This window comes from Felis catus, chromosome A3, assembly GCF_018350175.1.
Source record: "Felis catus isolate Fca126 chromosome A3, F.catus_Fca126_mat1.0, whole genome shotgun sequence".
NCBI classification, from domain to species: domain Eukaryota; kingdom Metazoa; phylum Chordata; class Mammalia; order Carnivora; family Felidae; genus Felis; species Felis catus.
The window spans coordinates 5,982,231-5,994,306 of record NC_058370.1 but is presented as its reverse complement, the minus strand read 5'-3'; the positions used below and the strand labels follow the sequence as shown (position 1 = coordinate 5,994,306).

Here is a 12,076-nt window from a genome sequence, read left to right as displayed (position 1 = left end):
GAGGAAAGCGAAGCTGGGAGTGGACAGGGAGTGACGGGGGGTGACAGGGAGTGACAGGGAGGACCACAGTTTGGGATGAATGGCACAGGCATCAGTGAGAGAAGCCGAATGGGCCAGGGCACATCCGGGAGAAGAGCATCGCAAGTGCAAAGGCCCTGAGGCAGAGGCTTGGGGGAGGTGGGGGAGGGGAAGGAGGTGCCACCGAAGCCGAGTGAGTGACGAGGGTGACAAGGAGGGCTCAGCGAGCCAGCTCACGTGGCACAGGCCAGCAGAGAGACTTCAGTTTTTACTCCAAGCTTTTTTTTTTTTTATTTTATTTTTAACGTTTATTTATTTTTGAGACAGGGAGAGACAGAGCATGAACGGGGGAGGGGTAGACAGAGAGGAAGACACAGAATCGGAAACAGGCTCCAGGCTCCGAGCCATCAGCCCAGAGCCCGACGCGGGGCTCGAACTCACGGACCGCGAGATCGTGACCTGGCTGAAGTCGGCCGCTTAACCGACTGCGCCACCCAGGCGCCCCTTACTCCAAGCTTTTAACATCATTTCTTAAGTAGTCTGCTGCTTTTCAAAATAGCAGCTTTCCTGAGATAGAATTTACATGCCCTAAAGCTCAGCTTCTTTCAAGTGGACACTTCAGGGTGGTTTAGTACATTCGTGGAGTCGCACGACCCCCATCGCTGTCTTGAGAATATTTTCGTCACCACGAAGGAAACCCCATCCTTTTCCTCTGAATTTGATAGGAGACCATCGGAGTGTTCGAGAAAGGAGCCGCAGGAACTTTCACTTCAGCAGGATTCCAGGTACAGGGTGCTGGGGTGGGTGAAGGCGGGACTGGGGGAGGCAGGATGACACAGGGAAAGCCGGAGGTGGCCTAGGTCAGGTGGTGAGAAGGACGAGATGAACGGTGGCCAGATTTTGAGAGCAGAACCAAGAGATCAGATCTGAGGGGAAGAGAGAGAAGGAGAGGCATCATGATGATCCCCAAACTGAGCCCTCCAAAGGGATGAGCCAACCTTGAAGGAGGTGCGACACTGTGGGAATGACAGGTGAGTAGGCAGGAGCGGGGGTTTTGAGGAGCGGTGCGGTTAGGATGCTTACGACCAGCCAGGTGTTGAGACGGTCGCTGGATTTACCAGCCAGGTGTTGGGAAAGGCTCAGGCAGGAGATGGAAATTCTGGAATCTTCTGACCACGAGGCTGTTGGGCTCACCAAGGGGGTGAGTGAATATAGACAGAAAAGAGAAGGGATCCAAGGATGAGCCCTGAGGCTTTAGGAACAGCAGAGGAGCCTGGGAAGAAGCAACCAGAGACATGTGAAGAATGTTAACAGTCATTTAACTCTGAGTTGCTGCATTACGGGTGATTTTTTTCGTCTCTTACCAGGACTTACTACAATGAAAATGTATCACTTTCATAAACTTCTAAAAACCAATTCCTTATAAAATGAATCCTTTCATGGACACCTATGAGCTTATCTGCTCAGCATCCCATTTCTCGGAACAGAAATTCTCTGTACTCCGCATGCCCCGCCCACCACCACGGAAGCAGCATATTATCATAGGACTCTGACTTCCTAGTTTTCTTTGATTGGTCCAGAAATGGGCATGGGATCCAAGCTGAGCCAATCAGAGTCCTTCCCTGGGAAATGCTCTCTGTGCACCTGCCTGGTAAAATATAAACCTTGGAAGCTGTCAACAGCTACAAGAAGCCGAGGAAGGGAGTCTTTCTAGAAAGAAAAGAATGAGGCAGATGTGCAGAGAGGGGAGGAGCTTGAGCCCTGACTTGGGTTCCCGTCGCTGCCTGTTGCCCTTACAGCCAGCCTTCTACCGGCTTCCTCTGGAGTCTGAAGCTGGTGCAGGTGGAGTTTAATCACTCAAGACCAAGGGGCCTGGCGACCACAGCGCAAGTCCGTGTTCATCCGCGTATGCTGCACCCGCCACATGTCAGGCATGGGGGAAAGGTCTACACTGGCCTCTAGGGGTTTATCTTCCAGTTGCATTCAGACCTCCGGCCTCAGGGCTCTTACAGTCTGGACTTGGGGGTCCACAAACTTCAAAAGGATGGAAAACCTTTGTCCCATCTTCTCTTGGCTCTTCAACTCCTGAGGCGGTGCTTGCTCTCCTGCCAATTCCTACGTGTGCCAAATTCAGCGCCAGCCGCCAGGATCGGGCAGAGTTGCCACGTGCTCGCTCGCCAATCGCCGGCCGAGCCCAGGCTGCATCACGAGGAGCGGATGTGCGTCCCCAGACCCACCTCACTAATCAGCAATGAGGCCCGGCCCTTCACCACTCCCCAGGGATTCCACCGGAGCTGCTGGTCCGGACCCCTGCTCCTGCTCTTGCGGGTTCCCCTGACCCAGCGCCACTCCCTTGAACCCACGGGACAGACTGGGATGCTTGTTCCGAGCCTGTATGTCACAAGCCCAAGATCGGGCGTCCGACAGCCAGGGGGCACTCGTCCGGTCTCTGAGGTCTCGGGGACTCAATTTCCTTTGCCGAAAACACAAGGCTGCTCGGCTCTCTGCCGATGGCTGCCCAGAGGCCACGGGAGGTCATACCTGTGAACGCGGCCCAGGTGTCCCTCTGCTGTTCGCTTGGAGTAAAGCTCGGACACGGTTTCTTGAGCACTGAGGTGATGCAAAGAATTCCTGTAATCCCTTCACCCACACACACCAAAGCTAACACTTGTTCTGTCTCCATCTCAGTACATACGCACACAGGCGCGCACACGCACTCTTTATTACGAACTACTTGGGAGAGATCACACCTCCTCATCCCATTACTTTAGTGCAAGACGTCGTAAGATCAAAGACACCCTCCTCCATGCAGTGCAACTGCCAGAATCAGAAAACAGAACCTCGACACAAGACCCTGACCTATGGGCCACATCCAGGTCCTGCTTATTGTCTCAGTGAAGAGCTTTTACGGCCATGCTCCCCGCGGGAAATCCATCCTCCCCCCGGGGACTCCGTCCTCCCCCCGGGGACCCCATCTTCCCCCGGGGACTCCATCCTCCCCCAGGGACCCCATCCTATCCCCGGGAACCCCATCCTCCCCCCGGGGACCCCATCCTCCCCCCTGGGACTCCATCCTCCCCCAGGGACGCCATCTTCCCCCAGGGAACCCATCTTCCCCCGGGGACTCCATCCTCCCCCAGGGACCCCATCCTCCCCCAGGGAACCCATCTTCCCCCGGGGACCCCATCCTCCTCCAGGGACCCTATCTTCCCCCGGGGACCCCATCCTCCCCCCTGGGACCCCATCCTCCCCCAGGGACTCCATCCTTCCCCAGGGACCCCATCCTATCCCCGGGAACCCCATCCTCCCCCCGGGGACCCCATCCTCCCCCCTGGGACTCCATCCTCCCCCAGGGACGCCATCTTCCCCCAGGGAACCCATCCTCCCCCTGGGGACCCCATCCTCCCCTAGGGACGCCATCTTTCCCCGGGGACTCCATCCTCCCCCGGGGACCCCATCCTCCCCCGGGGGACCCCATCTTCCCCGGGGGAACCCATCTTCCCCCGGGGACCCCATCCTCCCCCAGGGAACCCATCTTCCCCCGGGGACTCCATCCTCCCCCAGGGACCCCATCCTACCCCGGGACCCCATCCTACCCCCAGGAACCCCATCCTCCCCCCTGGTACCCCATCCTCCCCCAGGGACTCCATCCTACCCCCGGGAACCCCATCCTTCCCCCGGGGACCCCATCCTCCTCCAGGGACCCTATCTTCCCCCGGGGACCCCATCCTCCCCCCTGGGACCCCATCCTCCCCCAGGGACTCCATCCTTCCCCAGGGACCCCATCTTCTCCCAGGGAACCCATCTTCCCCCGGGACCCCATCCTCCCCCGGGGACCCCATCTTCCCCCAGGACCCCAGCCAGGCTCAGGCAATGCCTTCAGTGGCCCCGTCTCTTTGGTCTCCTTCAATCTGATCGATTCTGGGTGTTTGCCGACACTGACATCTTTGAAGAAGACAGGCAGGGGACATGACGGCTGAGCGTCGTCTGGCTCCCACGTGTGTCTCATTCAACAGCTCTTCTGACTGTACATCCCACTCTGTCCAGGCCACACTGTTTGCATCTGTTGGTGGTAATTATACTCCCACCCCTGTAGGGGGTTGGCTGGTGCCCACCGCCCCCCCCCAAGACCTGTCTACACTCCGAGCCCTGGGGCCTGTGAATGTGGCTTTGTTTGGAAACAGAGGTCTTTGCAGATATAATTAAGCATCTCGAGATGAGATGAGATCATCCTGGCTTATCTAGGTGGACCTTAAATCCAAAGTCAAGTGTCCTTATAGGAGACATACCACGGAGAGAAGCAGAGGAGGAGGCCACGTGAAGACTGGAGACTGGAGAGATGTGGCCCCAAGGCAGGGAGGCCTGGAGCCACCAGTAGCTGGAGGAGACAAAGAATTTCTCCCCTAGACCTTGGGTGGGAGCCTGGCCCTGTGGAAACCTTGATCTTGGACTTTTGGCTTTGGAACTGGGAGGGAGGGCATTTGTTATCTTAAGTCACCCAGGTTGTAGTAATTTGTTACGCAGACACCGGGGCACGAGTTCAACTCCCCTTGTCTCAAAACACCGGTTCTACGGTCACCCATCCCACAATGTCTTTCACGAAGTTAAATGTCAAATGTTGATTGACAGCGGGCATAATCCAGCCCCCACGGGCGGCGGGCCACCTGTCATTCAGACTGGGGTCTTGAAGGGGTATGGAAGAGTACCAAGGAGTGACCCAGGGGAGGAGACACGAGGGGGAGAACGTGTGCATTGGGCAGTGAGAACACACGACCTGGGAAGTGTCCCCTCCCCCATTCTGGCGACAGCAGTCACAGCCAAGGACATGTCAGGACATCTTGGCCATGCTCGGAAGCCCCTGGCATTTGGGTGGCCCTTGAGCGAGGGGAGGCCAGCTCTCCCACCGCTGGGAGCTCGGAGGGCTTGGGCCCTGCGGGACTCAGAACGGGGCAGGGAACAGAGCCGTCTCAATTCAGGTGCGGGCCACCACCTGGGCGGCTGCTGGCAACCACCAGAGTTGAGGATCAGAGTCAGAGGGTGCTCGTGACAGGTTTTCCCACCGCGTCTGGAGGAAGCTGGGTCGGAGTGCAGCTAGGCGGCTCGCAGGCTGTGGGTGGTCGGTGAGGCCGGCAGCAGGACGGGGGTTTCCCAGCCCCTACGCCCAGACAGGGGGCACTCAGGGACACCACCCTCAGCGGTGCAAAGCCTGGTTTCACTTTGCACCCCACCCTCCCATCCGCGGGAACACCCTGCCTGGGGGCGGGGGGTGCAGTATCGGCAGCACTGGGAGCAATCCTGTGGCTTCGGGGAGGGGTTCTTTCTTCTTTTAGTCTTTTTACTTATTTTGGTTTTAATTTTAATAAAAAGGGAACAGAAAAATCCTTAATGAACTGTGGGAAGTCCCTCTTTTGTAGTGAGAAGAAGAGCCGGTGGAGATCCTGGGGCGGCTGGGATGCGTCTGCCTCCGCTTTACGGAAAAGTCCCGGGCGTGTTGTTAACATCGCAAGACCCCAGCGCGTCAGGCCAGGGCAGTGATCCCCTCCCCAGGGACCTGCTCAGCTCCTGGCCTCATCCCCAGCCCGACACCGGCAGCGGACCGTGTCATCAGAGGGAGGTTGAACTTACCCGCTGGCTTTGCCCCCGCCCTCACCCCGACACGAAACCCCGCGGGCTCAGGAGCCAATGTCAAGGGACGGTGGTCAGCGGTCCCAGCCGACAGAGCTGGAAAGAGAGAAGACGAGTGCCTTCACCCTTTCACACTCTAGTTCCAAGAATCGCATGGGTTTATGGAGCCACCGCTGCGGGCTGGGTGCCTTCCCGGGAGAGTGTTGCATCAGGATGCTTTCAGTTGCAAATAACAGACACGTCTAACCTCCCTGAGTTGAAACCCTCAGGGAGTCTGCGTGCCTCTCATCCCAGGACGGCCCCCGGAAGGCAGCCCCACCGCTGGCGAATCCCACAGCTCGGAGACGGCACAGAGCACCCGGGTTCTTTTCGCCTCGCCCCTCCGCTCCCCCAAACGGGCTCCCCCGGGGTCTCCGCGAGGCCGCTACCCCCTCAGCGCGCAGGTGCAAAAGGGCCCCGCCTTTCTGGGGGTCTTTACCGGACAGGGCACCGCTCCCAGAAGGCGCCACCCCTCATTGGCCAGCGCTGAGTCACGTGCCCAGCCCTAAACCAATCACCACCAAGGAGACCATGACTCATTTACATGGCCCGGAAGCGCAGGCGCGGGCGGACCGCCTGCCTGAGAAGCGGTCCCCGCGCTGCGCCCGGGCTGTCGGGCAGGGAGACTGGAGCGGGGTGGCCGCCAGTGGGGGCCGCTGCCCTGACTTGTTTCATCTTCAAATAACAGGCGCCTCTCCTAACACGTGTTAGGGGCTGGAGGCTCAGCGGTAACGCAGACGGGGAGCAAAGCGCAGGGCGGGCCGCAGCCTCTGAGAATCCCCATCTGCCTGGAGCCGATCGGGTTTGCAAAGGCAGGAGGCTCTGATGGCCCGGACCGTCCTTCGGGCACACAGACCTGCCTTCTTCTAGTCCAGCCCTTGGTTTTCAACGGGAATGAGTTTGCACCCCCGGGGGACGTTTGTTGATGCCTGGAGACACTTGTGGTTTGAGGTGGGAGAAGAAGTTGCGAGTGGCATCTCGCGCATAGAGGCGGGGTGCTGCTACACGCCCCCACAACGCACAGGACGGTGTCCCACAGTTATCTTGCCCCAGATGCCACCAGGGCCCAGGATGAGAAGCCAGGGTGGCGCAGGGATTTATCACACGAGGCTGTGACCACAAATCTATGGGCTGCTTTTACTGATGGGCACTTTAGGAGATTTGTAAAAATCGTGCTAACAGAATGCACATTTTGGCCTGAGAACATAATATCCAGAAGCAATCACACGCTGCCTTATCCTTACCCCCGGCCTTGCACAAGCCATTCTGTGGAAAGCAACACCCCCACCCCCACCCCCACCCAACCATCGCCTTCCGAGTCCATGCCCGGCCTGGTTGCGGTACCTCTCCCCTGCAAGAAGGCATCGCTGACCGCTCAGACCTCAGTGCTCTGTTTACATGCCGGTTACGCGTCAGTTGTGGGACAGCAGAGCAGACCCCATCCTGCTCCACCTCCCTGCTGCCCCTTTCCGTAAAACCCCATACGCTTGCTAGGTTATCTTTGCAGGCTCTCTGCCACCCCCCCCCCCAACCCATCAGGTGACTTGAGAGGGCACATCTCTCTCTGTAATCAGAAGCACGCCTGCTCCGGGGTTGGGATGCAAATGCACGTTTGCCAATTAAATCATTGGCTTTATAAGGCAAAAATTGCATAAGTGGAAATTCCCACTGGGAAGTCATCCATTTGCATACACGTCCGTGCCTGTGGGTTCGTACAACCTGGGCCAACTCACAGGCTGCAGCTGATTTCCTCTGGCGTGAAACACTGGTGTTTCTTCTACTCCGCACTGTATAAAATAAACCCAGTGAAGCCAAGAAAACCATGTGGGGAAGTAGGCAAGGAATAAACTTTGGACACCCTATCCGTTAGGAGACTTTCAGCATCAAGAAACAGATTTCTACTGGAAATGCTTTAAATAATACAAATCTTTGTAGTTTCACATCCTAAGTCCAGAGGAAGTGCGGTCACGCCAGACTGTTCATTCGGGGACTTGCTAACGTCAGCGACAGGATTCTTCTACCCTCTGTAGGCCCGCTGTGGTCCTCAGGCCCTTCTCCTGGAGGCACAAGAGGGCTGCACCAGCTCCAGCCATCACCTCACCAACCTCACCCAGATGCAGAGAAGAAAGGTTTCCATCTAGCGTCTCTCTTTTTTCTTTTTTTGAGTTTATTCTTAAGTTTATTTTGAGAGAGAGAGAGAATGAGCAGGGGAGGGCCAGAGAGCGAGGGAGAGAGAGAATCCCAAGCAGACTCGGCACTGTCAGCACAGAGCCCGACTCCGGGCTCGAACCCAGAACCAGGAGATCATGACCTGAGCCAAAATCAAGAGTCGAAAGCTCAACCGACTGAGCACCCAGGTGCCCCAAGGGTCTCTTTTTGAGACTAAGGAGACTTGTGGCCAGAATCCCTCCAGCAGACATCCTCCTGGGTTTATGGGCCAGAACCACAGCCCCAACCCCTTCCTAGCGACTGTTGGCAAGGGGGGTTGAGAGTCTTGATTGGCTAAGATGAGGGGCTGGCAAACGACAGCCTGGGCGCGAAAGCCATCCGTCACCCGCTTATGTCAAAAGCCACACCCGTTCACTTACATACCGCCCACGGCTGGTTTCATACTACAGTGTCCGAGACCACGCGGCTTAACTATTTACTAGATGGTCCCTTTCGGAAAAAGTTTGCTGCCCTGTGGTTCAGACTAACAAAGATTGATGCCGGAAAGGAAGGGACCAGCCCCGCGCACAGAGGCTTGTCCCGTGAGAGAGGGGATGGAGAGGAGGGAGGCGTGGTGTGGGTAGGAACCCAGTGATGTCTAGTGGGATCCCGCTTTGCCTCTTTGGGGAGCCCCTGCACATTCGCAGGCTCGGCTCCCCGCCTGTCAGAGGTAAAACGCTTTGCCACAGCTGGTAGGATTAAATGAGGTGATAGACGGAAGGCACCTGGCACAAAATAGACCCTAGAGTGTTTTTGTTCCCTTCAGGAATGTTCTAATGGGTTTTCTGCTGTTAGGCTCACCCCAAAAGAGAGGCTGCCGAAGGGATTTGCGGTTTACTAATTGGAATCAAAACTTTGCTTCTGCTCTCACAAACGTCAAATTACCCAAACTGGCTTTGGTTTTAGGAGCTTTTCTTAAAAGCAGAAAGAGCTGACAATAAAAACGCCAAAGGAAAGTTGTGCAACATGGCGATGGTGGGTGGCGGGGATGTGTTTTCTTGGGGGTTTCAGAGTCCAGGGGTGTCTCCCTGTCTTGGAACATTGCTGTGGGTTGGAAGTCGAGGCGGGGGGTGGGGGCGGGCTGGACGGATGTAAGGCTGAGGATACGCACAGCAAGTATCGAAGGCTGGGGTCCCAACACTGTCCCCCAAGAATCTTTCTTAATATCAAAGCCACCCCACGTATGGAGAAGAAATGACCGCCAAGCAAAATGCTTTCATTAACTGATTTATTTTCCTTTATTTAAAACAACAACAACAACAATCAAGAACACATGTATCGGCCACTGGGGGTTTCTGCCGGGACCAGAGACCCGGGGGCATAAGGCAGAGAGAACAGGCGGTGGGTTTAGACAGACCCCAATTTATATTCTAGTTCTCCACTCTTGGCCGCATACACCTGGGGCAGGAGACTGTGCCTCTCCGAGACTCAGTTTCCTCATCTGTAAAATGAAGACCAAAACAGTGCCTCCTCTCTCTCCTAAGTTCTTGCAAGTATTTGATGAGAGCAATTCAGATTTAAACAGTGATCCAGTGTCCAGGACAGGGTCGCGTAGAGAGTCCACACTGGACAGATATTAGCTCTTATATGGCTTCAGCCCTGCGAGGTAGAATTAATGCCATGTCTCGGAAAAGGAGACTGAGACTCAGAGAGGTTAAGTAACTCGCCCGAGGACGCACAGCCAGGAAGCGGTAGGCCCAAGCTCGGCACACAGGTCTGAGCGGCTCTAAGCTGCCGGCAGGTAGACCCCAGGCTACGAGACCACTGGACAGCCACGAGGACACCCGACCGAGCTGTGGTCCTTCCTGCCCAAGCGAAGAGGCGGGGGTTGTCCGCACCATGTCGGCTCATCCTGGGAAATGGCCTTCTACTCCTCACAGCGCTGGCAGTAGGTCACAGGGGCACGTGCCTGAGCCCACCTCAAGGTGGGGACCCGGAGGAATCACCCCCACCAAGAGGGAGGACCTCGGAGAGGCAGCCCCCAACAGCTGCGGGGGGAGCCGGGCAGAGCTCGTCACAGCCAGCAGAGGGCAGCAAATGCATCCGTAAGGGAGGGCGACCCAGGCCGGGAGCAGAGGAGGCCTCACGGCAGAGGCACCCGCAGAGGGGTCCAGACCCGATGCGGGTGCCCTTTGTGCCCTGACATTGTGACAGCAGCGGGGATCCTCAGGGCGCTGACTAGGGCCAGGGCTGAGGGCTCTGCGTGATCGCCACAGGCCTCCCTGTCTCTGCAGCAGGCACTGGACTGTGGCCCAGCACGGACAGCATCTGGTCCCTCGGCGGGCCGGTGGCAGGGTCCGCATCCTAACCACACTGGGACTTCCGGCAAACCCCCGAGCGCAATGACGGTGTGGGTGCTGCAGGTGCACAGAGCCCCGGGTGCAAAAGCCCCAAATTCTCGTTTTAGAGATGCAGAGGCCGAGGTTTGCAGAGGGGACACGATGTGCTCCGAGTGGTGGGCAGAATCGTGGCCCCCAATGAGGTCCACATCCTGATCCCTGGACCCTGTGACCGTGTCCACCTTGCACCCCAAAAGGGGACTGTGCAGATGTGATTCAGCCAAGGCCCGCGGGATGGGGAGACCGTCCTGGAGCGCTTGGGTGGCCCAGAGTCACCATGAGGGTCCTCAGAGGAGGCAGGCAGGGGTCAGAGTCAGAGAAGGCGACGTGCCCGTGGCAGCAGAGGCCGGAGTGGCGCAGTGTGAGGAAAACGCTGGAGGCCGCTGCTGGCTGTGACAGTCGGGGTAAGGGGCCAGAATCCCAGGAATGAAGCAGCTTCTAGAACCTGGAAGAGGTCACCAGGATTGCCCTTCCTCCCCCTGTTGGCCAAAGTTCTCAAGCCTCCCCTCAACTCTGTCCCCACCCACCTGCCTCCTGGGAAGCCCCCATTCACTCACGCACACGTTCATTCGGCCACTCGTTCATTCCTTCAATGTATTTACTAAGCGCCTACTATGTGCCAGGCAATGCAATAGTGAACAAGACAGGCCGGTGAGGGAGGCAGACATTTGTGGTGTGTAGGGATGAGCCAGGGGTCCGGGACCCTGGAGAGCCTGGGGGCAGGAGGGATACCATGGAGGGCTTCCTGGAGGAGGGGAAGCCTTCAAAACTAGGAGCTAGGTAGCCAAGCAGGAAGGAGAGGGAAGATTTTGGTCTCCTCCAGTCATTCAAGAACCACATGCTGAGCACCTACTATGGCCTGGGCCGTGGGCTGGGAGCTGAGGATACAGTGACGCCCTCTGGGATTCGGGGCTTAGCAGGGGAGACAGGCCAGGCAGGCAAGGTGTGAGCACCTGCAGTGATCAGTGGGCAATACCCTGAAGGGGGCGCCATGGGTAGGGGACAGAGGACAGGGGGCCATGGGACAGGGGGCAGGGGGCGAGGGGCCAAGGGGTAGGGGACAGGGGACAGGGACAGGGGCTTCTCAGAGGTGCCAGGGGATCGGCCATGGCGAAAGCATAGGCTAAGGGGTAAAAAACCTGGGTTTAGACCCTGCTTGGACCCTCACCAGCTATAACCGTGGAAGTCGTTTAAATTCTCTGAATCTCGGTTTCCTCGTCTGTGAAATGGGAGTGACGCTAGTTACGTTCTTGTCGGTGACACAGCCCCTGACCCACAGTAGGTGCTCAAGAAAGAATTGCTGGGTGGATGAGTGAGGGGTAGGACGCATAGCTGTAGTAGGTGCAGCCTGGCCAGCAAACGGTGGCCATGTGGCTGCTGACGATGCCGACGACGACAGCGGTCTGTGCGGTGAATTGTGACTCACGGGGAAGAGCGCACAAGAGCCCGCAAAGACAGATGGCGTTTCCCAGCGGGTCTCGCGTTACAGGTTGAGACAACCCCACCCGGCCGCCAGGGGGCGTGTGCGCACGCGCGTGCGCTCCCAGACCACGCTCACCCAAGCACAAGTTCACCCTCACACGCATCGGCACACTCACACCCAGGCCTGCACGCACTCACACACATATCCCTACGCATTCACTCACACACACAGTCACACGCACACCCCTTCCCAGGCGGGGACGGGCCGGTCCTGCTCCCCCCACCGGGAGCCCGCGTAGCCGCGCTGGGGACTCGTGGCCCCGGCGTGCCTGGTGGCCGCGGATCCCCGGCCCTGCCGGGAGGGCCCGCGACGGTGGCCTCGCCTGGGGACTGCTACTCGTGTCGTCCTCCCAGCAACCCTGGGC

The 12,076-nt window shown here is 57.9% G+C and overlaps 1 protein-coding gene across 1 annotated transcript in view; it reads right to left on the bottom strand.

The window, feature by feature from the left end:
• Positions 1 to 509: 509 nt before the first annotated feature.
• The window catches only part of BMP7 (bone morphogenetic protein 7), a 168,079-nt gene continuing 156,512 nt past the window's right edge, over positions 510 to 12,076 (bottom strand). Inside the window, exon 7 of the mRNA XM_045053459.1 lies at positions 510 to 944. Coding sequence (XP_044909394.1) covers positions 939 to 944 — 6 coding nt within the window. The 3' untranslated portion in view covers positions 510 to 938. The remainder of the gene's footprint in view (positions 945 to 12,076) is intronic.